Here is a 24,456-nt window from a genome sequence, read left to right as displayed (position 1 = left end):
GCTGGCACCGCGCTCCGGGGACCCTGCCTGCCCCTCGGGGGCTGCTCTCCCTGGCCGTGTGAGCTCTTGCTGGCGAGGGCAGGGCGGCCGCTGCCCCGCCGTGCCCCGCCGCCGCCCAGCCGCGAAGTTACTTTGTTCGCAGAGTTGCCGCGGAGGCCGGGCTGGGACCCCCGGGCGCCCCGGCCGCTTGTCCCTTGCATCCCCCCCCGCCGTGCTCAGTGTCACCAGCCAACACCGCGAAGGAAGCCCCCGTGGAAAAGCCGTGCGCGCCTTCCCCGATAGTTTCTCCTCGCATAGCCGGGGGAAGGGGTGATGGAAGAGGAAGAACTTCCCTTTGTCGTAGGAGAGGATTGAGTGACCTCCAAAGTTTTGTTCCGGGAGGAAACCGCTCGATAAGTTTGGTAGGATTCATGCCGATTTGCATGTAATTTATTGCGCTGTTATTTGGTATCCAGCACGCTCAAAGCAGTAGAGCAGACAAAAAAAAAAAAAAGATTGGAGACGTTTAGGTAGAGATTTCAGTTCTTTTCATTGCTTTCTTAGGACCAACGTTTTAAATCTCGAAATTTCAGATGGGTAGTGTGGAATACTAAATAACAATAAATAATAAATGGGTATACTTGTCCGTGGGTAACACAGAGGGTACGGATGGGAAACGTGAAGAGACTGGGCCGATTTTAAACGTTCTATTCTCTTTGGCGGAAGATCAATCAGTAGTTGAAGATTCCTGCTTGCGCAGTCTGTACCTTGACAATATTATCATTAAGAGATCTGCAGATAATGTATGGTATTGATAGCCATTTCAACTTCAGTTAAATGAATTTTTTTGGTTTATTTAGAGTAGTGTAAAGGAGCTTTGGATATTTTGGATAAGCTGATAACTAAGCGTGATTATTAAACTTTGTGTTTGGCTCGTGATGAAGTGAAGTCTCAGTTTTTTTAAGGTAGATATTTAAAACGCAGGGCTGCATTTTAAAAGTGTATATCTGAAATTTGACTTCCAAAAAATCACGCATCTTTTGAGAAGACCAGTTAGGGAGTCATTGTAAAATGGCAATCTGTGTTGCACCTATTCGTAATAAACAGTTTTGTGATGCCAGACACTGTAAATTATCTGGTAGTGTACTACAAAAATGGGGGGGGGTCGGGGGGGGGGGAAACGACTGATTTCTATTTGTATGTGGATTTCTTTGAAACTGTTAAATGTAATAGTTATCCCATGTATGGTACATATGTGAACTGATTAATATTAGTTACTACCCACGAAATTTCAATGGTATGTTTAAACAGTTAGCTTGGCTCTTGCGGTTTGTTTCATTGTGTCAAGCTATCCGAGACACAACAATCTTTAACATTTCTTGCTTGTACATTATCCCCTCTATCTCCTTTCTTCTCTTCCTGCTCTCCTGTGGTGTAATTCAAAGAAGAGTAACTGCAGAGAATACCTGTATATGTTCGAGTGAAGTAAAATGCCCATTTTAAAGATACATGAGTGTTCTTGGTGGACAAGAGCCATCCCCTCACACCCCGTATGAAAACCTTCCAGGCAGCTATTAGTAAGAGACTTGCTTTGGTGTTAGTTTGTGATGCCGAACAACAAACATTAGAGAATGCAAAGATAAAGCTGGTGCTCTGATCTTTGTTTAAACAGGTCATGGTTTTTATTTAATACTGCATGCTCATTATGGGAACTGTCAGCAGGAACGTAAAGCAGACTGGAGTTCTGATTTGGCATACGTTCATAGATGATTCTGACATTGACATTTCTGCTTCTTCAGTTAATGGTTCATAGAATAGAGTGTTGTTTGTGATCCTATTTGTTCAATTGAATGTACTATATGAAATCAGAAAAAAACCTCCAGACTAATGTCCTTCTCGGAACAAAACATGTTCAGATCTGCTGCCTCAGGTGCAGTCCTCCTGACCTGAAGAGTTACACAGAAGTGGACTTTTCTATTTAGTAGAATGTGTGAAAGTGTATAAAGAGATCATTGGTTTTTAAGTCAGCTAGAGTTCTGCCACTAAATTACAAGGAAGGAGACTCAAATCCCCTGAAACCAGGTAACTGCTTAGTCAATTACCCAGTCAGTTTCTTTTTTTCAGACATATGGAAACAATATCAAATAGTAATTAGAAAGTGCATTCATAATTGAGAATTTTAATGTTTTTCTTCCATGAGAACAGTTTTCATCTCAGCTGGTTAATAAACATAATAAAAATAATTCAGTGCAGTCCATTTGATTCTTGCTGAATCTTGTTTTGAAGAATTCAGAGGGGATGTGCAAGGTAAACTGAAGGAAGAGCCTTTCCACATGTTCAGTTACATGAAGGAATATTAGAATACTGCAATGTACAGTATGAACTTTCAAAATAAGACTCAGTGTAGCACTGGAAGCAAAGTGGTCTCTAATTGTTATTTCTAACTTAAAAGAAATGCTTCATTTTAAATCCTGGATATTCTAGGTTATGTTTCAAAATATAAGCAAAGTTGGTAATGTAAGAGAGTTCTTTAAGGTCTTTGGATAGTTATCCTTTAACTTCCTCTTAGAAAATCATCTTTTCAGTCAGTGTTATTACAAATAAAATAGCATGAGAATGTGATGCTCGGGCAAGGTTGCAGAGTGACAGTCCCTGATAAGATCTATTGCAAAAAGTGGCAGAGCTGTTACAGTACTGGCTGGTCCCCTGCTTCTGCAGTAACACCTCTGGAGGTAAAGCAGTTCATTCCTGGAGACTGCTCACTGCTTGACCTCGTTGTTGAAACTGTCAACAAGTGTGACAATTTTGCCGTGATTTGACAAGGCAGTGGAAATTGTATTAGGATTAACAATTAGCCATCATGGTATACATGTGGTAACTTGCAGTCATAACTGATTTGGGAGTCATTACAGTAAGCTAAACACAAAATGCTTAGCATCTTAGCATCTTCCATTCAGTCACTATTTAAAATGCTATGATTTACTGTGGGAGTAAAGATTGAGTTCACAATATCATTTAAATATGCTATATGCTGTGTCAGACTAATATTAGTGTAGTAGGGATTCATCTTTACTCAGACTGAGAGGTGTAATGCAGATACACATTTCAACTGCAAGTATTAGCCCTCACTTGTTACATGTCTAATTTGTACATTTCTGCTAAAACCAAGATTGTTGTATTTAGTGTATATCACTTTTCTTTACAAGCTCACTTTTTATGTGGCGTGTCCTCTTCACCTTTTAAATTGAATTCCTCTGCCATGCAGTCAGCCCAGCTTCCCTTATGACATCGAGGGTCTTGTCATTGAACCAAAGATTGAAGCCATCAGAGCAGCTGCACAAGTAGCATATGAAGAAGGCTGATGGTGACTGATATTTTTGATTGTTTTTTACATGCTTTCCTAATTGGCTGTTTTGCACAAGCCTCCTTTTTTGCCTGCTCTCGGAATCGCATCACTTCACTTAACGTGCTGTGTAACTCCAGCACCCTGCACGCCACTTTATTCCTTATCACCTTTTCCCTCCTCTCACTGACTCTTATCATATCCCATCTTCTTTCCACTTTTGTCTTTTGTGATGCTAATCTTGCATTATTTTTTCCTTCTCCGTAAAAGAAAATGGAAGGAACACAGTGTGCTGCCATTGCACCGATCATTCCTGTGCTACATTGTTTTCCTCCCATATCCTTTGTTGAGTTTCTGCAGAATGTAATCTGGGGCAGAGGCTGTTTTACTGTAGGGATGTACAGTGTTCAGCATCATTTGTTGCTGGATTTCACCTGGTCTGTGGACACTCATATAGCAATGAAAGGATTATTTTGGCTTTGTGGGACAGCCTTTCTTCTGGTTCTTTGGTAGAAAAGCAAAACATTTCTACTTGGAAGTTTTCTATACTGTATTGCTGTTCTGAGTTTTGTCCCTCAACACTTTGTCCCTAATATGAGTAGATTTTGGTAAAAGTTCAAGACACTTTGCCTGATGTAGTGGGGATGGGGTAGATTAAAGATTAGTTACCGACAGAGGTTAACCATCTTGTACCTTCAACAAGAATAACAATAAAATGTCAATGTCAACAATTTGTCAACATCAAAAAAGTGTTCAGATTTCGTCACGTTGATCAAATAAAACAGAAGGGAAAAGAAAATAAAAAAAATGTATGATGAGTTCATTTCCGGACTTGGTTATTTTCCTCCCAAATATTTTTACGTTTTGATCGCCGTTTACTTTCCATCCCTAAACTGTGTAGTTTTATTTTAGCATTTTTTTATGTCACATGAAAATCTTTTCACCAGTGCAAATAAAATTTTTCAAGGGAGTTTTTCAAGCAGCCGGTGAATCAGCTGATGGACAGTGCACAGATCTCGGAGCCACAGTTCAGGGGCAGCCTTTCTTTATCTCGTAGGGGGGCCCTTTGTGGACATGACTTCAGGGTAGGAGGAGTGACTGTTGACTGTTTTTTCCTTACATCAGTCCTGGAGGCAATACCTGGAAAAATAAAGGTAACAAACCCAGTGAGTCCCTCTGTGGACATGAATCAGAGGACATGAAGGGTTTCAATGGGATAGATGCAGCTAAATGAGGGAAAAGTGGAAACAGCAAAAGTAATATGACAGTGTACTTAATTTTCAAAGTTCTGTGTCTAGGACAAAATTGTAGCTGTTAAGGATTTGCTTGATTGATTTTATAATTTATCTTCAGGCCTTAGTAAAAAAAGATACACTGATCTCAGAAGTAGTATCACTATAAATATATTAACACGTGAGCTGTGTTCTACATCCCACCTTTGACATATGTGCTGGTACTTCGGCATTTCATTCATCTTGAGCTACGGGGATACATAGACCACTTCTCTTCTGTGCTGTTGTCCTCTCAAGGGTTGTTAACATCAGATTTCTTTCAGAAATCAGATGAGAATACTGGCAGTAGAAATGAATCCACAGCCGAGAGGTGCTGCTGCATGAAGAGGGAAGACCCTGTGAATTTATTCTACACAATTTGCACTGAAATCAGTTTGGATAAAGTGAGTGTCACAGGCAAGTGGCTTTCAGCCAGCAGGGCTTGTACTAGACTAGGAAATGAGGATGTGGCCAGTTGTCACACTACAGTAAAGAAAAAGAACTTTCTTCAATTAAAAATTAAACCAAACTGTGTCTTAAATATGTTTCAGTACTTGCATAGTCTTCTTCTCAGTCAATAATATTTTGAGAGATTCAGGAGTTTAACCAGATGACATGCCCAAATTGCAGACTGAAATGTAGAATCAAGTCTCTACAACCCTAATTTATTCCTGTTGGAATATCCATTTTTTGTAATTTCCCCACATAACCTATATTTTTGGCTATTTTCCTTTAAAATGAGTATTATCATTTGGGGACTTCTAATTTTTCCTGTATGAATATATACACATGGTTTACAGTAACATAGTAGATTATGTATTCCTGCCAGAGACTAAGGCAAATTTTTCAGAGTGAGGAATGATTTCTGTGGCTCTTAGATATTTATTTAAAATTTCCTTCCCTAGAGGTAATTACTTATATAGATTAGCTACCTCTGCAGGTGTTTTTAGATAACTAAAGGTAGTATTGAGCAAAAATAGTATCTTTTTCAGGAAAAAGATTTGGCCTTACTTAAGAAAAATGTATCAATTTAAATATTTCATTGAAATATGACAATATTTTATACATTCAGGCACTATCGTATGTAGGATTACAATAATGCATTTAGCCTGGACAAATATTTAGTCTATTTGTAAATCTTCGAGCACTCCAGTGTTTCAAATATATTGGCTATATGGTAAAGCAGAAGTTTAAGGTGAAAACAAAGCAATATTATCAGGTTGTGTTGATTTTTCAGATTGAATAAATGAACAGTTTATTCATACGGATGAGAAATTGATTCCGAAAATGGTACTGCTAATGAGCCAAAATATAATTAAATCTTCATAAATAGAATATTCAGTTGCTGCATAGTTTTGGGAACCAAGTAGGAAAATGAGAAAAAGTAATTTAAAATCATACAATCATTCAAAATAAGACTGACAAAGAAGGTTTCTAGGTGGTAACTGCTTTAAGTAAGTACAGAATTCGATTTTTAGGTAAATGTGCCATTTTTGTGTTTTCTGAACTCAGTGTCTGCACCGTTTCCTGGGTGCCTGCTCAGAACTTTGGTGTACAGTAGGTACAGTATATTTTTGGATGGAACTTCAAGGAAGTGGATATTACCACACAGTCCCAAAACCTTATTAATTTATCTCATTTCCTACTTGCTGTGTCCATATAATCCTTTCATGACAGTTAAAGCTCACAAGTATGTTAGTGTTCTTTATAAAGAAAATAATGAGAGAAATGTGCAATATTTATGTTTGAGAGCAAAGGAAGTAATTAATTTCAAGGAAAAAATAATTCAGTCAAGAATTTTCTCATACTGTATGTGACAAGTCGTTACAACCTGCAAAGGAGAACAATGACATATATTTTAGAATGGTGAGAAATACCTTGGAGGATTTTGTTGCTTTTTGTTTTGTTTTTTTTTTTTTTTTAATGCAGGTTAAGGTGATTGGAATTATAGAGAAATAGGAGGTTTATTGAAGTCACTGATTTTTTTGCATGTTAGAAACCAGATTGCTCGGTGCCCTGTAGATCTGCAGTTAACAAATACATGAGATATATGATGAGGCACTGAAGTATTCATCGATATGTGAAATATGAGGTTCTAAACGGAAGAGGACAAAACCAGTAGGGTTTTGAGGCTTACAGGTAATTCTGAATTATGTCCCCTGGTTTTGCTCATATGGGTGGAAATAGCTATGACTTCCAGGGAAAAGATACGGTCAGAGAACTGAGTATTATTTGACTGACAACAGTTATCGAGTTTAGATTTGCTGGCACAGAAAACCACCTCAGATGTTTTTTTTAAAAGGCTTAGAAGTGCATATTTAGTTTTAGTTATTTTTTAAATGCAGTGGGAAATGTTCCTGTCTCCGACAAATCATATTCGTGTAGGAAGCCTAATGATTCCATCGGTAGAAGTGTGAAGGATCAAAATTAAAATCCACAAGTGACTCCATGACATTTGATTGTACTGCCTTCCCTTTAAAGTCCTCATTTCTCAGGTAAGCACACCAGGCTGCCAAGGGGAGGCTCAGTGGTTTTGGTTTCCCAGGACCTGCATTCTGTTTCAGAGGAGGAAGAGGAGAAAGAGGAGAGTATATCCCTCTGGAAGGGCTTTCATCTGCAGAGTGATTTCCCTGGCTCATCCTTTCCCACAGAATAATGCCTTTTTAGGATTATTTCAATATTCATTTTCCAGTGGCAGAACTGAAGATAGCAGATTGATTCCATTGATTGGCCTCTATCTGAACTGTCTGAAATGGGTATTTTAGCAAAAAGCCTTAGTATTTTCAGCTTATTTCTCAGAGTAAGTGGTTTCTTTTCTCGTCTCAGTATGTTCCCTTACTGGTGGTCAGTTTATAACAAGCATTTGTCAGGAGGTTAAAGCAAAAGCAGGAATTTGTGATAGCGAAGCTGGTGGTTGTAAAAATGTTACTGTGACAATTTGGACCATTGATGCAGAGTACTCTGTAATGATTGTTTGGGGGTTTAAATAAAGGGTCTACTTCCCCTTGTAGGGGATAATCTGATGGTCTGTGAAGGGCACTGTAGTATAGGGAAGACCTGGGCCCTTGTTAAAGCTCTTGGAAGAGTTCCTGGTTAGCAGTGTCCGAGCTTTGCACGAGAAGCAAGTGTGTCACCGTGTGGTCTCACGCTCCTCTTGAAGGTACTTTACTGCTCTTGTCTTACTGGCTTTCCCTGAAAAAAATACAGCTCTTATGTTTTATAGCTTCATGGAAATGCTTCTTTTTTTTTTTCTTTTTTTGATACTACATTTTGTTCTTTCACTGCCTCTCCAAACCCCAGCTTGTCAGGCTGTCTGTGCAAAATGAGCAACGTTTTCTGTAGCTGCCTCTTTGCCCCTGGCCTTGGTACTGCTGAGAGTCCCAGTGTTCTCTTCTTTCTGTGTCTGACTGGTGGTGAAAAATCTGGCAACTGTCCCTGTTCAGGTCTTGCTGGGATGTGCCACAGTCACATTGTGCTTCTTGACCTCCAGATGTTTGCAACTTAGCAAAGTTCATTCCTCAGCAGAGAACACCTTTATAGTTTTCTCCCAATTCGTAACTTCTTTTTTTTTTTAAATATCATTTTCATCATCAATATTTTATCTTGGTTTCTAATTATTATTTCAGTGACATCTGCTTGAGTCATGTTGCTTCAAGTCTGGATTCATATTGTGTGCTGCTGGAAGTATTTTCAAGAAGTGTCAGTGGTGTTTTTAGACTTCAGACAAAAGGTGGATGATGGAGAGAGCAGTGGGGACAGTGGAGTGAGATATGGGGAGGGACAGTGGACATGAGAGTGAGCCTAGAATAAAGCAAAATCTGTGAGTGGGGAAGTGACATTAAAATAAAACATTGGCTTGAAATGAGAAAAAAAACCCCAAAAAGGTAAATAGGATGCATAAAAAGGCTGGGAAGTTTGTGCAAAAGGGGAAATATTTATGCTAGGGTGTGAGATACAACACCAGAAATTTCAGGCTGAAAAAAGTTAAAGAAAAATCTTAATGCAAAGATTTATTTGAGGATCTCATAAAGTACTTAAATATGTCTGGGTAGTCCTACCTCCCTAGTCCAGTAATTCTTTAGGAGAGATGTTTCAACCCGCACAGTTCATGGCCTGATGTGAAGCCTTCTGAAGGCTGGAGCAGTGTCCACTGTACGCAGTGGAATTTGGGGCCCATTTGAGCACACGCTGTAGAAAACAGCAGGAAAATAATGTACAGAGAACATTCCTGCCTTCAGTAAGAAGATGGCTTAGCTGATTTAATAGCTTTTTCTCAGTCTGTGATTCCAACAGCCAGGTTTGTGATATTTATTTTAGTATTCATGTTCTTGCAGTCCTTTTTACATTTCTCTGTTTTTCCCTGGCAGACATCCCGCAGCTCCATAAGTCTGGGGGAAGAGGATGGTTAGCATGTTGTTGCTGTGGGGATTTGAGTCTTAACTCTCTGTGTTGGTAATGCTGGGCATATAATTTTAAAACTTGCATGCTACAGAAGCAGATAATTATTTCCCTGCTGCATTTTATACTGTGGTTTGGGAAAGCAATACATTTCAGCATATTAAAAGAGAGAAAAAGTTATGAGTTGGGGGACTATTGGAAATGGAAACAGAAAGAGGGGAGTAATGGGTGTCAGTCTGGTTATCAGTCAAGCTGGAAGGAGACAGCTTGTTCTGTCGAACACCAAGAATGTCAGTAGTCAGCCAATCACTTATGCAGGAAGAAAACCATAGACTGAAAGGTAAGGTTCAAAGACATCTGTGTATGTTTCTGAAATGAGCTTGAAATCAGCTTGCTATTGAATTACACTTACTGATCCTGTGTGTTACATAGATGATTTCTGTTTAGCACTGGGTATTCCTACGATTGCTATTTATTTTATTTTTATTGCAGGATCTGTCTCCTTTCTCCTTTCTCCTTTCTCCTTTCTCCTTTCTCCTTTGCCCTTTCTCCTTTGCCCTTTGCCCTTTCCTTTCCTTTCCTTTCCTTTCCTTTCCTTTCCTTTCCTTTCCTTTCCTTTCCTTTCCTTTCCTTTCCTTTCCTTTCCTTTCCTTTCCTTTCCTTTCCACCCCTGCCCTCTTCTTCTTCTTCCCCTTCCCTCCTTCCCTTTCCCTTTCCCTTTCCCTTTCCCTTTCCCTTTCCCTTTCCCTTTCCCTTTCCCTTTCCCCTTTCCCTTTCCCCTTTCCTTTCCCCTTCCCCTTCCCCTTCCCCTTTCCTTTCCCCTTCCCCTTCCCCTTCCCCTTTCCCTTCCCCTTCCCCTTCCCTCTTTTTCTTCCCCTTCCCTCTTCTTCTTTCCCTGTCTTGTCTTTATGGCTTCTATGTGTCCAGGGTTGGCAGCGAGTGGCTGTCACTGAGCAGAAGGCTCAATATGCTGTTGTGTATCTTTTTTTTCCCCTTCCATTTTTTTTTAGATCAAGGGAAATAGGTTGTCTTCCCATTTTTCACCTGTGTATAGAGTGTACTTTCTGCTGACTGCCCCTGGCTGCCATTCTCTCAGTCTGGCCTAATGGTGTGGTTCACACACTTTCCCGTGTGCAAGGGTTGATTCCCTGCTTAAAAGATCTCTTCAGCACTAAAGGATGTGTCGAGTGGTGTACTGGATGTGTTTCTGTTCACAAACAAATTCTGTTCACTCAAATTGTCTTTTGAGTTAGATTGTGTTAGTAATTGTTATTCCACTTGTTCAGAAAGAGGAAGAGAGCCAAAGAGTGGGTATTGGGGTACATCCACATTTATCTGCTGATTCTGCAGCAGATTTGACATCTGACTTATAAATTGTAAAGGACAGGACCCAAAGAGGAGGCTGACAGAAGCTGTTTCCTCAGCTGCTGTGGGCTCCTGAGAACTTCCTAAGGCTAAAGGGAGATTCTAGGTCCCTAAGGCAGTGCCTTAACTCCTTCATAACCCCAGTTCAGTTGTAGGTAAAGTGGGCATAATCCCTGAATTGTAAAAAAAAGGCTGTGTTTTTCAGGTAGTTCGAAATCCTTATGTAGAGATGTGGAATCATAAATTATTTCTCTTACTGGAGAATATGTCTAGAGGTCACCAGTTCTAATAGTTTCTTTCAAACAGAAGTAGGTTCACGTAGAACAGTTTGCCCCCCGTAAAATCTCTGACCTTGACTATTGAAACTTCTTTACAAATGCATCATTTAATACAGGAAGCTCCTTAGGGAAGGTTCTTCACATCTGCTGTCATAATTTCTTATTTCCTAAATGCAGCAATTTATACTTGATTATTCTTACAAGGATCATGCCTCCCTTCCCTCCCCCTGCTCTGGCACATTCCTTTGTGCTGCTGCTTCTTCTGTAGCCTGAACGCGGCATCTGAGAGTGTTTGAAATCCCAAATTTTCTTTGTTGTTATTCTAGCATTTCCTTACCACTCTGTTCTAGGGGAGGGCATGCAGGAATCTGCTCCTTTATTCTGAGGCTGTTTTGCTGTGGCTTGTTAGTGACAGCAAGTTGTCATCATCTTACAGCCATTCAGCCAGTAACAAAAACCAAGCTGAATCTTTCATTTTGGCTTCCTGAGAACAAGATTTCCCCAAACAAAAATACCCTGCCACTTCTTGGTCCACTTAACATCTGTGGTAGTTAAGCAGAGGGCTGCAGCCCAGATTTTTAAAGATGCTTAGGTGCTTGACTGCCACTAAACTGAATTGGACCTAAGTACTTGTACATAACTTTAAATATTTGAGTGACTGTGAAGGTCTCCCTCATCCATCACTCTCAACAGTGATCCATTCAGAATGGCAGAAAGGCACATCAGCATGGCCACCGAAAATACTTCTAGCCCTGCTCTCCAAAACTCGGCATATTACGTGAATTGCTGCATTCTAGCGTGGCTATTCATGAAATACGTCTTTGAATCAGATTGCTTGTATTCCCTAGAAGAAAAGAGTCCCTGCTTGCATGAAAGTCAATATTTAAGTCAGACAACTTTTAAAAAGGATGCAAAGTTATACTGTAAAAATACCCACCTTTATAGCTTATAATCCATTTTTTATTAAAACTGGGAAATAAGAGTAAAATTCACATTTAAATTACTTTCTGCTGTTTCTAGGGGATACTCTTTGCATTCCGGTTGGTTTCACTTTGTTCTTCCCCTACCCATTTTCAGTACTGCTGTTCTAGACTTGCATAGCCTTCGGGGAAAAATTTATTCCCAAACATAAAACCTGTATGGATTTTACATTTTTTAATATTTAGTAACATTTAACTGTGTGTTAGCCTTGGAATCATGCTGTTTTCCTGTGAATCTAGAATGCTGGGCTAGTACTGACTGAAAAGTGTTTGAAGAGGGGAGCTCTTCATATTTGTGTCCTTCACTCAAGGAGTTGTGTCCTCCTCAAGGAGTTCTTTCAGTGACAATGTAAAACCAGGATCAAGTGCATGGAAAGCCATTCACTCTTCTGTTGATGTAAAGAACAGGCACTCGCAATGCTTCTCTGTAATAAATGTCACAGAGTCCGGGAAAATTTAGTTAAACTAGTTCTTGTTCAATTAACTTGCATTGGAGTTGTGCATAGTCATGTATTCAGTTTCAGGTTTGGTGGGGGTTTTTTGAGGGAGGATGGGGAATAAAAGTTCATCAGTTCTATGAAAAAAAAGAAAGTAAATGGCTGTGTTGGAAAAACATTATGATTTGATGTGGCTTTCTGAATGACTGTCTTGTCTTTTGGGTTTGGATTAAAAGTCTGAAATACTTGAGCAAGTTGCCCCTATGTTCTGTAGCAAGTTTACTTTCATGACGTGCTTCCCACCCCTTACCCATGAGGTCACTGAGCTGGAAAGGTTTGCAATGGGTTCTTTGAGCAGTCGGTCTTTGTCCCTCCGTCGTCACCTCGTATTAAAGCAAATTCCAAGCAGATGAAGTGTCCGACAGTCATGCTGCATCTCTCCAATCTGCCCTAGGTGTTTGGAAGGGGAGTGTGCTGGTTGGGTCGGGGGCTGTCATGGTGCTCGCCCCTGGAGCAGGAAGATAGCAGAAATGGTGGCCTGAGGGCGCCGGCCCCGCGCGCAGACATGGCCTTCGCCCAGTCCCACATCATGGCAGCCAGGAGGCACCAGCACAGCCGGCTCATCATCGAGGTGGATGAGTACAGCTCCAACCCCACACAGGCTTTCACGTTCTACAACATTAACCAGGGACGCTTCCAGCCCCCACATGTGCAAATGTAAGTATTATAGTTTTGTTATTGCTCTAGCACAGCCTTCGGAATGGTTATTGCCTTGTCGATGTGGTATTTGATGGACCAGTCAAAAAGAATTCAAAGAACACTGTTTTGCTGCTTTCTAATAATAATTACTATAATGACACAAAATCAGTCCATTTGAAAAGTACTTTGTTAAAAGATGGGAGAAAGATTTCTTTACTGGTGTAAGTGTAATGCATAGTACTTACGTATTAAAAAGAGAAATAAAAAACAAGCAGTGGCAATAAAACACGAGATGCTACAAGGATGATACTTTCTGCAATCTTATAATGTTTGTTTGCTTTGTGCACTTGCATATTGATGTACAGAGCTGCTGAAAATACCAAGCCTGGATCTGTACAGCACACATTCTGTTTGGTTGGTTATATTACAGCTGCATACAAAGGAAAAATCATATCAATATGTAAAATACTGTGGGTACCCATCCGACAACTTACTTTCCTACCAATGTGCTTAAAATGCCAAGTGCTTAAAGAGTAATTAAAATAATGTGTTTGTTTCTGACTTCTTATATAATGACAACATCAGTAAAATTAACTGCTCTAGATGATTTACTTGTAACGTAAAGTGGAGAATTATAATTACGAAATGAAATCTGCCATAAAGTTTAAAGCCAGAAGGAAGAGCAAAACACTAAAGCTATTACAAATAAATTAAGTATAAAATTCTACTGTAAAATATTTTTATAGGGAATAAAAATGTCTGCACCATTTTATTGTGTTTATTAAAGAGAGAAGCAGCCTTATCTTTAGATCAGATGGCTGGTTTTCCTTTTTTAAAAGGGAACCCTTATCCCTTAGAAAGACTGAACAAATAGCCACCTAGTTTACTTTTTTGGTATTTAATATGATTTGATAACTTAAAAACATAGGTCATGATGTCTGCAGTTAAAAAACTCAGCACTTGTGACTGGTTGAATGTTGTATGTCTATTTAGTGAACACTTCTTCGGTATAAATTAGATTATATAAAAAAAACTGATGACTAACACGTATATCAAGATGGTGAGCAAACACTGAGTTTTTGGGGGCAGTGTATTATGGTCTGTGTTGGGGTTTTTTAGATCCTACTGAAATGCAAACAGTAAAATGAGTTGAGTGTTAACACTGGGAAACATCTTTTGTTTATAGAGCTGGCAAATGGTAGAAAAAGTACAAACAAACAAATGTGGGTTCAGAAATACTTTTACAAATGAAAATGCCAAATGCAGGTTGCCTGATTTGTTGAGGCTTAGCTATTCTTTGTGGATATTCAGACAGCTCCTGGGCACTCAGGAATTTGTTTCCTGGTCTTAAAAGCTGAGTGTGTTTTACTGGGCTGAAAACAAGTTATTTATTAGTATTCACTTGGTTCTCAACAATATGCTGTTTAAACTTCTAACCAGCAAGAAATCATGTTACTGGAGGCTTAGGCAGTCAACTACATGATAGAAACCCAGCACCTAAGCAAGTACTTGAAAATAAGCTATCCCTAGAAAATAGTTCCTCAGAAGAGTTTAGCAATCTCTCATGAATGCTTAATACTATTGAAGAAGCTTGTGCAAATAGAAAAACAGGCCAAATCAATTGAAACATGTACCACAATCTGACCTATGCTTTCTCTTTGTACAGAAATAGTAAATAATGTTTCTGAATACCAGCAGGATTGCTTTTTCTTTTTTCTACCAGTGAATAGAATAGTAACAAAGAAAGGAAAAGTAGACGCAAAAAGGGTGACAAAAGCACCTTTTATTCACATGTTTGTTGTGGGTGAAATCTTAGCCCTGCTTCTGTGCGTGCAAGTTTTGTCCTTAACTTCAGGGAGGTGAAGTCTTTGTGCATGGTTCAAAATACCTCCATTAGTGATGTCGCAGGCAATCATAAACATTTCACGTAGACCTGTTAACATCTGAACTCACAGTAAACTACTGTAACCACGCAGGGGGAGGGTTGTGTGCTTCTTTTCTTCTGGATTCAGTCTTGCAGCTCTTCCTTGGTCCTCTGTGCAGGTTTGGATTTCGTATTTCACATTTTAGCTCCCAGAACATGCTGACAGCCCTTCCTAGATCTGTTGTAGTCCGGCATCCCTGTGCTTGTGAGATGACTGGGTTGCCTCTGACAAGAAGGGGGGTAAATTCTGCCAGTGTTTTCAAGTCCATCAGTCATTTCTGGAAAGTGCCTGTCTCGCTCCTTCATGAACTACTGAAATCTAGCGTATAAACGAACCTCCAGAAGTGTTTTTGCTCTGAGATGTTCCAACTTTGCTTTTCAGTTTCTCTGCAAGTTTTCCTACTGATCTAAAGAAAAACAAAAGCATTTGCACAAAAATAATCAGCAGATCTGTATTCCTCTGCTCGTGCTGCAAGCTGTGCATTGGGTGTTGGTGTGACAGCTGCTGTGGGAATGCGTTACACAAGAATATGGGGATTGAGCCTTCAGAAATTATTTCCAGTAATAAAACTTAGATGTGTTTGCGAAACTTGACATATGCTTTTACCTATATATGGTTTCAGTGTGTGCATATCACTTCAACATGAGAAATCTGCATCTCATTTATTTGGGGTTTTTTTTTTTTTTGTACTGATGCACTTTTCCCACGAAAATTCTCTGGCCAGAATTTAAAAGTTACACATACCTCAGCGACCAGGAAAATGCTGTCCACACCTTCCCCATCCCCATCCAAAGCATGTGCATTATGTGCTGCTTGGGGTTGCCATGGTAAGTGTGCATTTCACATAGCTTCCTATGTGAAATGCACACTACTCCCTAACACCCAGCTTACTGCTGTGCTGAGCTTTAAAAGATTTCTGAAGGAGAAGCAGTACCTGCCTTAAAGGCTACCCTACCACAAAAAGTAGTATTTTAGACCAGTCCATATCCTTATATTTGCCAAGGTAGTATCCATGATTTAAAGCTGGCTTAGTAATGCCATCTGTAACTCACATTGGGAAGTGTTGGGCAGGGAGAGCAATAATTCAGTTTACTGGACTGATGTTTAATCCTTTTAGCTTGAACATCTACAGTGATAGTCAAGGTCAGCCCCTCATCGTTTTTATCCGACCATCCTGGTTAACTCTGTGAACTGACTGCGTTGTCCTTCACACAGCTCCCACCTGAGGGCAAACCCTCACTGCCCAGTCTAAACTCCACCATTCACCACCCACATTCCTTTGCACCCCCGCTGCCTCCCCTAGAGCTCATCCTGTGCAGCTCTCTCCTCCAAAACAGAGGCATTTTTAACATCTCAACCCTTTTCCCTCATCTGCTCTTCTCCATGTGCCCTACTTGAGGTGTTTCCAGCTGCTTGGAGTCCACTGCACTCTTTGCCACCCAAGTTTTGGAGTTCCCACTACATCCTTGCTTACATATGCCCCTGGCATGTCATTCATCAGGTAGGATGTGATCACAGCTGGGTTTACTCCTCAGCTCATATTTAGCTACTTTCTGCTCAAAACCTGGAACTTCAGAAAGACAACTATAAGGTCTTTGTGCTAAAAGGCTGCTCCTCCAGTTTTGCTGTAAAAAACCCAATATTTCTTCTTCCTATATGGGAAAGATGGGTACAAAATAATTGGTTCATACTCTGGTGACATTGTAGAAAATGCTAAGACCTTTTTCTGTATTTAACAAGGTTTCAATGTTTTAGGTTTGTTCCTCATCCTCTCACTAATCCTGTGAGGTTGTCAAAACCACCTCAGTTTATCTGCCTATAAATTTAAAGAATTTTTTGACACAGAGAAAAGATTAAGTGATTAAAGATTGTCTTATGTCTTCTTATGTCTTTTAAGCAATAAAATGATTTTTGAAAATTTACCTAGTAAACAGAAGTAATATTATTAATAGCAGAGATCTCTATATTTTTTTTTCCTGGGTTTGTTTATGTAAAAGTAAGCTCCTGAATTGAAGCACAACCAGCAAGGGACAGAAATACGTACTGTGTACTGCATCAGTGAACAAAACTAATTTTATTTGTCCTTTCAAAAGAAATGTTGTAAAAATAAAATAGTTCATAACAATTCTGTATATCTCTCTGGTTTCTAGTGACACAAATATAACTCTTGCATCTCTACCTTTTTGATTTTATTCCAGCAGAATTCCCTAACTGGAGTAGCAGATGCAGTATAGCTGCATATAGATTTGCTTCTGTGTATTCAAACAAAATATGGATTCAGGTTAAAAAGATTGATTTGAAAATAAGTATTCCTCCTATAGCAGAGAGGTGTTCTCTGATTTCCTCTTTTAAATTATAAGTGAACCTCATCAAACTGGGTCAGATCTTTTCGTTTCCTCAGTTTTGAATGTAGAGATTGGGTTCTGAACAATGCAGCCTCACCCCTCACAGCATTTGATTTCATTTAGTGTAATTAAGCCCAGAAAGTTGTCACTTTGTCCTGACAATAGTCAGGCTTTAACGTACATTTACAGCTGTTAGGAGAGTTTTTATGTTGCTTTACATTAACACACTGAAACATATCTCCAAAATGTGTTAATTAAATTTGCTGGAATTGAGTTACTTGCAGAAAAGAAGTTATAATTAGAAAAAAAATGCATTTAAATGCATTTATGTATCTGAAGTAAATCTTTTCCCTGTGTACAGTGTAATCATATTTAAACAATGAAATGGGGTAGTATTATTCCTTTGAAACTGGCAATGCCTTTGATTTATTTGTAAGTATTTGTGTCAGAGTTACTGCCATAGTCCAATCTCTTTTCCTTAATCTCTTTAAATTAATCTATCTACCCAACACATACTGAAAATGTTGTGATGCAAACATCAAGATCTTTTACACCTCCCATTAGTGTTAGGTTTGTTTTAATAAATCCTTCCATCAGGCAGATTTAGAAGTCTGTGGAAGCTTTTGTAAAGGTAAAAAGCAGTATTAGAATTGCAAAGCAGACACTAAGAAGTACGTAAATACTTTATAACCTTGTTATGATGCATTTCCTGCAGGGTTGATCCGGTGCCCCATGACGCTCCCAAGCCTCCAGGATATACACGATTTGTCTGTATTTCTGATACTCACTCAAGAACTGATCCCATCCAAATGCCATATGGAGATGTGTTAATACATGCTGGTGATTTTACTGAGCTGGGACTTCCTAGTGAAGTAAAAAAATTCAACGAGTGGCTAGGTAGGTATTGAATTCTGTGTGGATTTGAAAGTAAATTTGTTTACTGATCGTGTCTGCCCCTTCTGCCTCCCAGTTAAAAACCTTCACGCACTCAGAAATCATGAATATTAATTTGACTTTTAAATTTGAATGGCAGTGAGCGGGAATCAGAGTCTTTTTTTTCCTTAGTTTTGAAAAATATTTTTGCATTTTTCCAACTGAGCAAATAGGATTTGTGAGACTATTCATCTGTTCTGCCTTCACACTCTCAAGTATACATTAAGCAACTTCTTGGTGATAGCAACAATTGAAGTCAGGAGGCCTTTAATGATTTACATAAAATCTCTTCCATACATTGTTACAGCTTTGCTGCCTCCCCAAAAAAGTTGTTGTGACTGAAAACATTTGTCTGTTTAACCCCAGAGGGCTCATAGGTTTGGGGTTTTTTTATATCTGAGGCTCAGCTGCGCCACAGAGATGAATTCTAAACAAAGCAAACCGTGTGTGCCTGTGGTTGCTGCCTTGGATGTAGCAGACCAGATGTAGATGCCTTCTGTAGGCAACTGTTGGCATTGGTAACTGAAATTCTGTTCCACTGGGCAAGAGAGTGATGATTTACATGTGCTTCTGCAATGTTTTGTATATGCTAAAAAAAAAAAAAAGACACTGAAAATTGGAAAGCATGCACTGTATCCAGACAAAAACCCTCATCAGTGCTGTTCCTGCAGCATTGCAGATACCTTAATTTAGAATAAAAGTGGCTTCTGGATTCTGAGACTTCATTAACAAAAAAAAAGGTGAGAGGGAATGAAGGAGTTGGAGAGGGAAAGGACACAGTTTAAGGGTAACGGATTTCAAGTTTTTATGTCGATTTTCTTTCTTGTAGTTGATATTTTTGCATTTTTTTCCTGCCTTTTTTTTTTCTTTTTTTTTTTTTCTTTTTTTTTTTCTACATATTGCAGCATTCCGCACTAGGACAGCACAAAGCAGACAGATGCATGTAGGCTGAAATGGAATTTAAAAAGGAAAGTCAGGACTTCACAATTTAAACAAATATTTACAAGCAAATAATTATCAGCAAGGCTGATAAATATTTATTTGAGCTCAGGAACCCAATAACATGCCCCACATGGAACAATTGTTTTGTTCTGTGACTCTGAAGTTAGGAACAGCATGTGGAAGTAATAAATTGATATAGAGCTATCAACTCTGTCTCTGCACCCAAATGGAACAGGCTGGTTATAAAACAGCAAGTTTTGACCCTATTTTGTAGGTCTCTGCCATGTATTATAGTAATGTGCTGAAAATAGCATTTACAAATTATTCAAACCATATGGTTACCCCTTCTAAATAATCCTGATTTTATTTATCTGCTGGTGTGGGAAGAGAAGTGCTTTGGGATATTGCTGGTGAGCAAGGATGGGGCTGTGCACATTGCTTGCTGCACAGTTTTTGTCTCTGGTTCTCCATCTGCCTCCCTGCTGGTCACAGCTGTACACTGTTCTGAAGATGTCTGTAAGCTGAAATCCTCTCAGAATGGTAGGGAGATTTCCCAAGGCATTTCTGTGATGTTCTCTTCATCATTTTTATTCCAAAAAAAAGGGCTTAATTTTCTGACTTTTCAGGCATGCTTCCAATTTCATGGTAGCGTGCACTTGGGAAAAGGTGATCTTGGTGGTTCGAGTTATATTTTTGCAAGAACATCTTTGAGATACAGAAGGTTAGCAAGTTAAAAGGTTTTTGTTTCGTTTCTTGGCAATTTAAAATACAGATTTAACTTAAATTTTAAATATTTTTTTTGTTTGTTTTAAATGAACAGTTTACCAGCTCTTGAATATCTTAAGTGTTTGCAAAATCTGCAGTAAGTGGGAGAATGGTTAAAAGCGTTCCTGTTGAGAAGGAATTTCAGAAGGTTTTGCTGGTTGTCCATTTTTTTGTGAAGACATTAGTCTCCAACAGTTTTGATTTTTCTAGATAGCTGCTTCCAGTACCTTCCATAATTTTGCAGCTCCACAGCCAACCCAACCTTCTTCTTCCTTAATATTTTACTGGTTTCTTGAGAAAGTAACTGACAGACTCTGGCACCGACTTTTCCTCCACTGACATCCTTCCTTGCTGCTGCCAGATTTCCCTGTTTATTCCTTCATGCACAGGGCTTGCTTTCCCACTTATTTTGTTCTTTGTCTAATCCATGTCTGCGGCTGTCATTAGATTACAACTTTGTTTATGCCTTGCAGTAAACACTAGGTTTGATACACCTTCCCTTGATCTCAGCTCCCCCCCAAGCACGAGTTACAAATCCTCCTCCTGCTTTTGCTCCATGTCTTCCTGTGCAGCGTTGATGCCTACCTTTCGGTTTTCTGCTCTGCCATACCCTCTTGTGTCTGTGCCACTCTGGTCTATCTCTGTTTCATCTCTCCAGATGAATTTGCCCTTCAGCAAGTCCAGATTTTATCTTTGCGCTTTATGTAAAACTCCTGTGCGTGTCTGATGGAAAATTTATTTTACATTACCATCATTAACTTCCATGGGCCTTATGGTTCTATCAAGCACATGCTCAAGTGTTGTGCTAATAGAGGCACATTGGCTGCATGAGTCATCCCCTAAAATCTGTTCTCTTTTTCTGACTGTCCGTGGGTACCCAGCAAGGCCGGTACCAGCTCAGATGATGCTGCTCACGATCCCAGTATTGTCCCTGCCTGGGGCTGGCAGCCCAGGTGCTCTGTTTTGGCTGCCCTTTAGTCACCAAGTTTTATACTTGTGACCCCTAAAGTCCTCTACTTCATTTCAGTTTGTTCTTTCTGGTAATTAATTGTTTTCTCTCATGTGTCTTTTTCTCTAAGCCCTTTCTGAGGGAGAGAGTTGAGGTTTCACTAGGGCTGGGTTGATGTTTAGCTCTGTGGAAGAGTTAAAATGTTGGTGATCACTGGATGTATTTATTTTCTCAGCCTTCTCTGGTAGGCAGTCCAGGATTACTTTTAATTTTTAATTTTTAATTATTAAAATTATTATTTTTTAGATAGATTTTTCTTCTCTGAGTTTTTTAATTGCCTTTTGGATCTGTGCAAACTTTGAGCACAGACACAGTTTTGCATCAGAGTTCCAGAATATGATAGGGGTGGTGTGGTGAACTGTGCTTATTCTGAACCTGTCATCCACTAGTTTGATTTGGTATTTCCTAATACTGGAAGAGGCAAGTGAACAATTTATCATTCTTTATTCTGCTTCAGAATTTTTAGGTTCTTTCCATATCTTCCCTTAGGATATTTTCAGGCTGAAGATTGTACAGAAGTCCTTAAATGCCTTTGATCATCTGTGTCACTCTTTGTACCTCTTTGTTCCACATCCTTTTAAAAAGAGTGAGACCAGAACTGCACATGTTCTGAGAACACTACAGATTTATTCCCTGGCATAATGAAATTTCCTAGTTCTCCTTTCCTTTCTGGTGTTGTGGATTACTCTGTTTTTAACAGAACAATGAGATGGCATTTTCACAGAATTTCCTAATACAATTCTATGAACTCTTTCCTGAATGGTAATACCTAGTTCAGAAGCCATCACTGCATCTGTAGTTTGTGTAGTTTTTTCCAGTACTTGAATTATTCTGCATAAATTTATGTTCAGTTTCATCGGTCCTCTTATTGCCCAGTCATGAAATATCATGATGTATTTTGCAGGTGAGATTTCTATTTTGCTGATGTTTTTCAGAGTAACTTGGAAAATTGAAGGAAAAGGAGAAGAATAGTCAGTTTACAAAGCATACAAATGGTGCCAGCCTGCTCATTGCTCTCCCTTTTCTTTTTTCTGAACTGACCCTTCTCCTGTTATCATATTTCAACTATTTCCTTTTTTTAGCTAGTTTGTTCTCTTACTGTATTTTTCTTCCAAATTTAAAAACTCAGTTTTGGAAAATCAGAAAAAAATGAAGTACGAGGTATGTTTTATGGTAGGACTGAACAGAACTTTCTGATAATTTATAAGAATGCATGGTGTGACTTCAAACATGTGCTAATTTTCCAGCATGTTCAGGGGATTTTAATGACAAAACTGCAAACAGACAAAAATAATCTGCAGCTTTTTCATTATTTTCGTTTTTTTTATTTATTCCCTTATTCCCTACCTGCATATCAATCAAATCTGTTGTAGGACAAATACAAAGATGCATGCCCTGCCTTAGTACACTTGTCAAATACTGACTCCAAAACCATCTCTATTTTTTATCTCCCATATTGTTGGCACTGGAAATTGCCTGCTTGGCTCAGTTACTCATGTAATTCCCTTTGCTCAAGCCTGTAATATCATTTCCAAATTGTGTATGCTCCAGGACCCACTGCCACTTTGAGCTTGTGGGTTACTTTCCTGGAAATTTAACTAAATAGCTGACCTGTGGTATAAGCTGCAACACGTACTTCCATCTTTTCTCTGAGAATTCTCTTCTGTGCATGGATTGGAAAGATTACTTAAACTATCACATTTTATAATGTATATGGTTTCAGTGTGTTTGCTTGAGATTTTCCAATTTCTAAGACAGAGTTTCTATTTGAGATTCAAGTTCAAGGTAAATTGGAAATAAAAAAAATAGAAAGTGACTTGGACTTGTAGTGGAAAACAATAATTAGCTCTTCAGAGTATTTTCCTGGAAATGTTATTACATGCATGTTGTACACACACAAACACAGACACACAGACACAAAAAAAGGATTACATTATTTGACATGCACTTCAGGAACTGACCTAGGCAAATTCAGCATGAAGGATATATTTTTATTTCAGACCAAAAGATATTTTAGAGTGAAGATGCCTACCAAGTGTAGTAACTATCATTACTAGAGTTAGCTGTTTCTAGAATTTGATTGTATTTGATCTAATCCTGTAGTATTAGATTCTGTAGACAGAATCAGATATTTGTCAATAAATATAATCTCTACTTTTAAGTTCTTGATAAAAGATCTTCAGAAAAACTTGTGGTCACTAGGCTTAGCTTTACTTTTGCTTTGCAAAATGATGGTAATTATTTTTCTTCCTCTCTTAACAGGTATATTTTTAAGTTCAGTAATACATTTAAAACAGATTAAAATCATGTTGAAGATGAAAAAAATCAGCTTCAGAGCAGCAAAAGGAATTAGATTTTATATATTGTAGCCATGCCATTTTGACCATCGGTAATTACACTATTTTAATGTTAATGTAGAAACCCCTTGAAAGAAGTATTTAAGCACTAATTATCTATTTACAAAAGAATGGCTTTGGAAATGCAGTAAAAAACATTGAGCTGTGTAGGGATTTAGAACAGATGTCAATTTTAAAAGACTGGGCATACTAAAAAATAAGTGTTGGTTTTTCTTGCCTTTCTTAAATGTATAGTGGCTCGGATGCATTTGTACATCCAAGGCTCAGACACAGAAAAGTGCACTACAACACCCTCTCCCAGTATTTCTCCAGTTCTGGCAAGTTAGGATGTCCTAGGAGCTCCAGAATATTAAAATGGCTTTTGTGAGTCTCAGCATCAATATTTGTTGCATCCCTGTATTGGGCAGATGATCTAAAGCAACTGTTTTCTATGTACACCTCCTATGCCAGTGGTGAGAAGCTGTAGAGGTGATGGGTGCTAAAGCATTGTTCCTTTAATTCCTCCTTTCAAACACATGTGCTTCTGGGGTATTTCTTGTACTAATACTGAGCTTGCCTCTTTCCACTAATGCATTGGAAAGTAGCCAAACTTCAGGGTTCTGGGTCTGTGGTTTCATAAATACTGAGACCCCCCCCGACCCCTCAAATGAGCAAGTGAATAAAAATACCCAGTCTTATCCCAGACTAGCAGACAAAGGTAGGTTTAGGAAGGCAGTGTGGCCCAGAAGTGAACAACCACAGAACTGGAAAGATCTGGGATGTGATTCTGTGAACTGTCATTGCCTCTGGCAGAGATATTTGAAAGAGCCTGAGGAAGACAGGCAACCAAATTCTAGTTAGTCATCTTCAGATTTGACAGCCTCTTTATTGTTCCCCCTTGTGAAATTGTGAAAATGATGCTTGATCCACCTACCACATGAATGTGTTGGAGGATTAATTATTCTCAGCACAGCACTTTGAACACCTATTGTGCAGCACTGTACACAAACATTAAACATGGTTATTAGTGCTGTGCACCTCGTACGCTGACATGACACACGGCTCTTTGTAGTCTTCCCTTCCAGAAGGTGACAAGTGGGAGATGCTGAAAGCGCCTCCGTGGGATCTGAAGATCTGAATAGGAATCTGTATCAGTGTGCACAGAGATCCATGTAGGAAGTGTAAAACGTTTTTTAATTGTTACTTTTTAACTCAGTTTTCCCAGCTCCTTCCCTTTCGTGGTCCCCAGATACAAGCTGTAACCAAAACTAGATTATTTCAGGGGGCAGAAAAGCTGTGGTAGGAATTTATGTCCTCAGAAAATTTAAGACTATAACTATCCCAGGAAGTAAAAAAAACCCCAACAACTTATGAAAACGGACCCTGTGACTTACATAGTTGGTGGCTTTCGAGCCATCAAGTGCCATAATCTAAGGGGACACATTAAAGGA

The 24,456-nt window shown here is 39.0% G+C and overlaps 1 protein-coding gene across 5 annotated transcripts in view; it reads left to right on the top strand.

Moving 5' to 3' along the window:
* MPPED1 (metallophosphoesterase domain containing 1) overlaps positions 1-24,456 on the top strand; it is a 63,267-nt gene that overhangs the window by 591 nt on the left and 38,220 nt on the right. For 2 of the 5 annotated variants that reach the window (XM_032106925.1, XM_032106924.1), the window contains exons 2-3: positions 12,506-12,768; positions 17,736-17,917. In XM_032106925.1, the coding sequence (XP_031962816.1) occupies positions 12,617-12,768; positions 17,736-17,917 (334 nt within the window). In that variant the 5' untranslated portion in view covers positions 12,506-12,616. Of the gene's footprint in view, positions 1-210; positions 402-4,223; positions 4,998-7,199; positions 9,332-12,505; positions 12,769-17,735; positions 17,918-24,456 lie in introns of those variants that run through there. The other 3 variants (XM_032106927.1, XM_032106923.1, XM_032106926.1) reach the window with 3 other exon arrangements.

The sequence above is a fragment of the Corvus moneduloides genome, chromosome 4 (genome assembly GCF_009650955.1).
Source record: "Corvus moneduloides isolate bCorMon1 chromosome 4, bCorMon1.pri, whole genome shotgun sequence".
NCBI lineage: Eukaryota > Metazoa > Chordata > Aves > Passeriformes > Corvidae > Corvus > Corvus moneduloides.
Note: the sequence above shows the minus strand (reverse complement) of the source record. Positions and strands in the feature narration are given on the sequence as shown.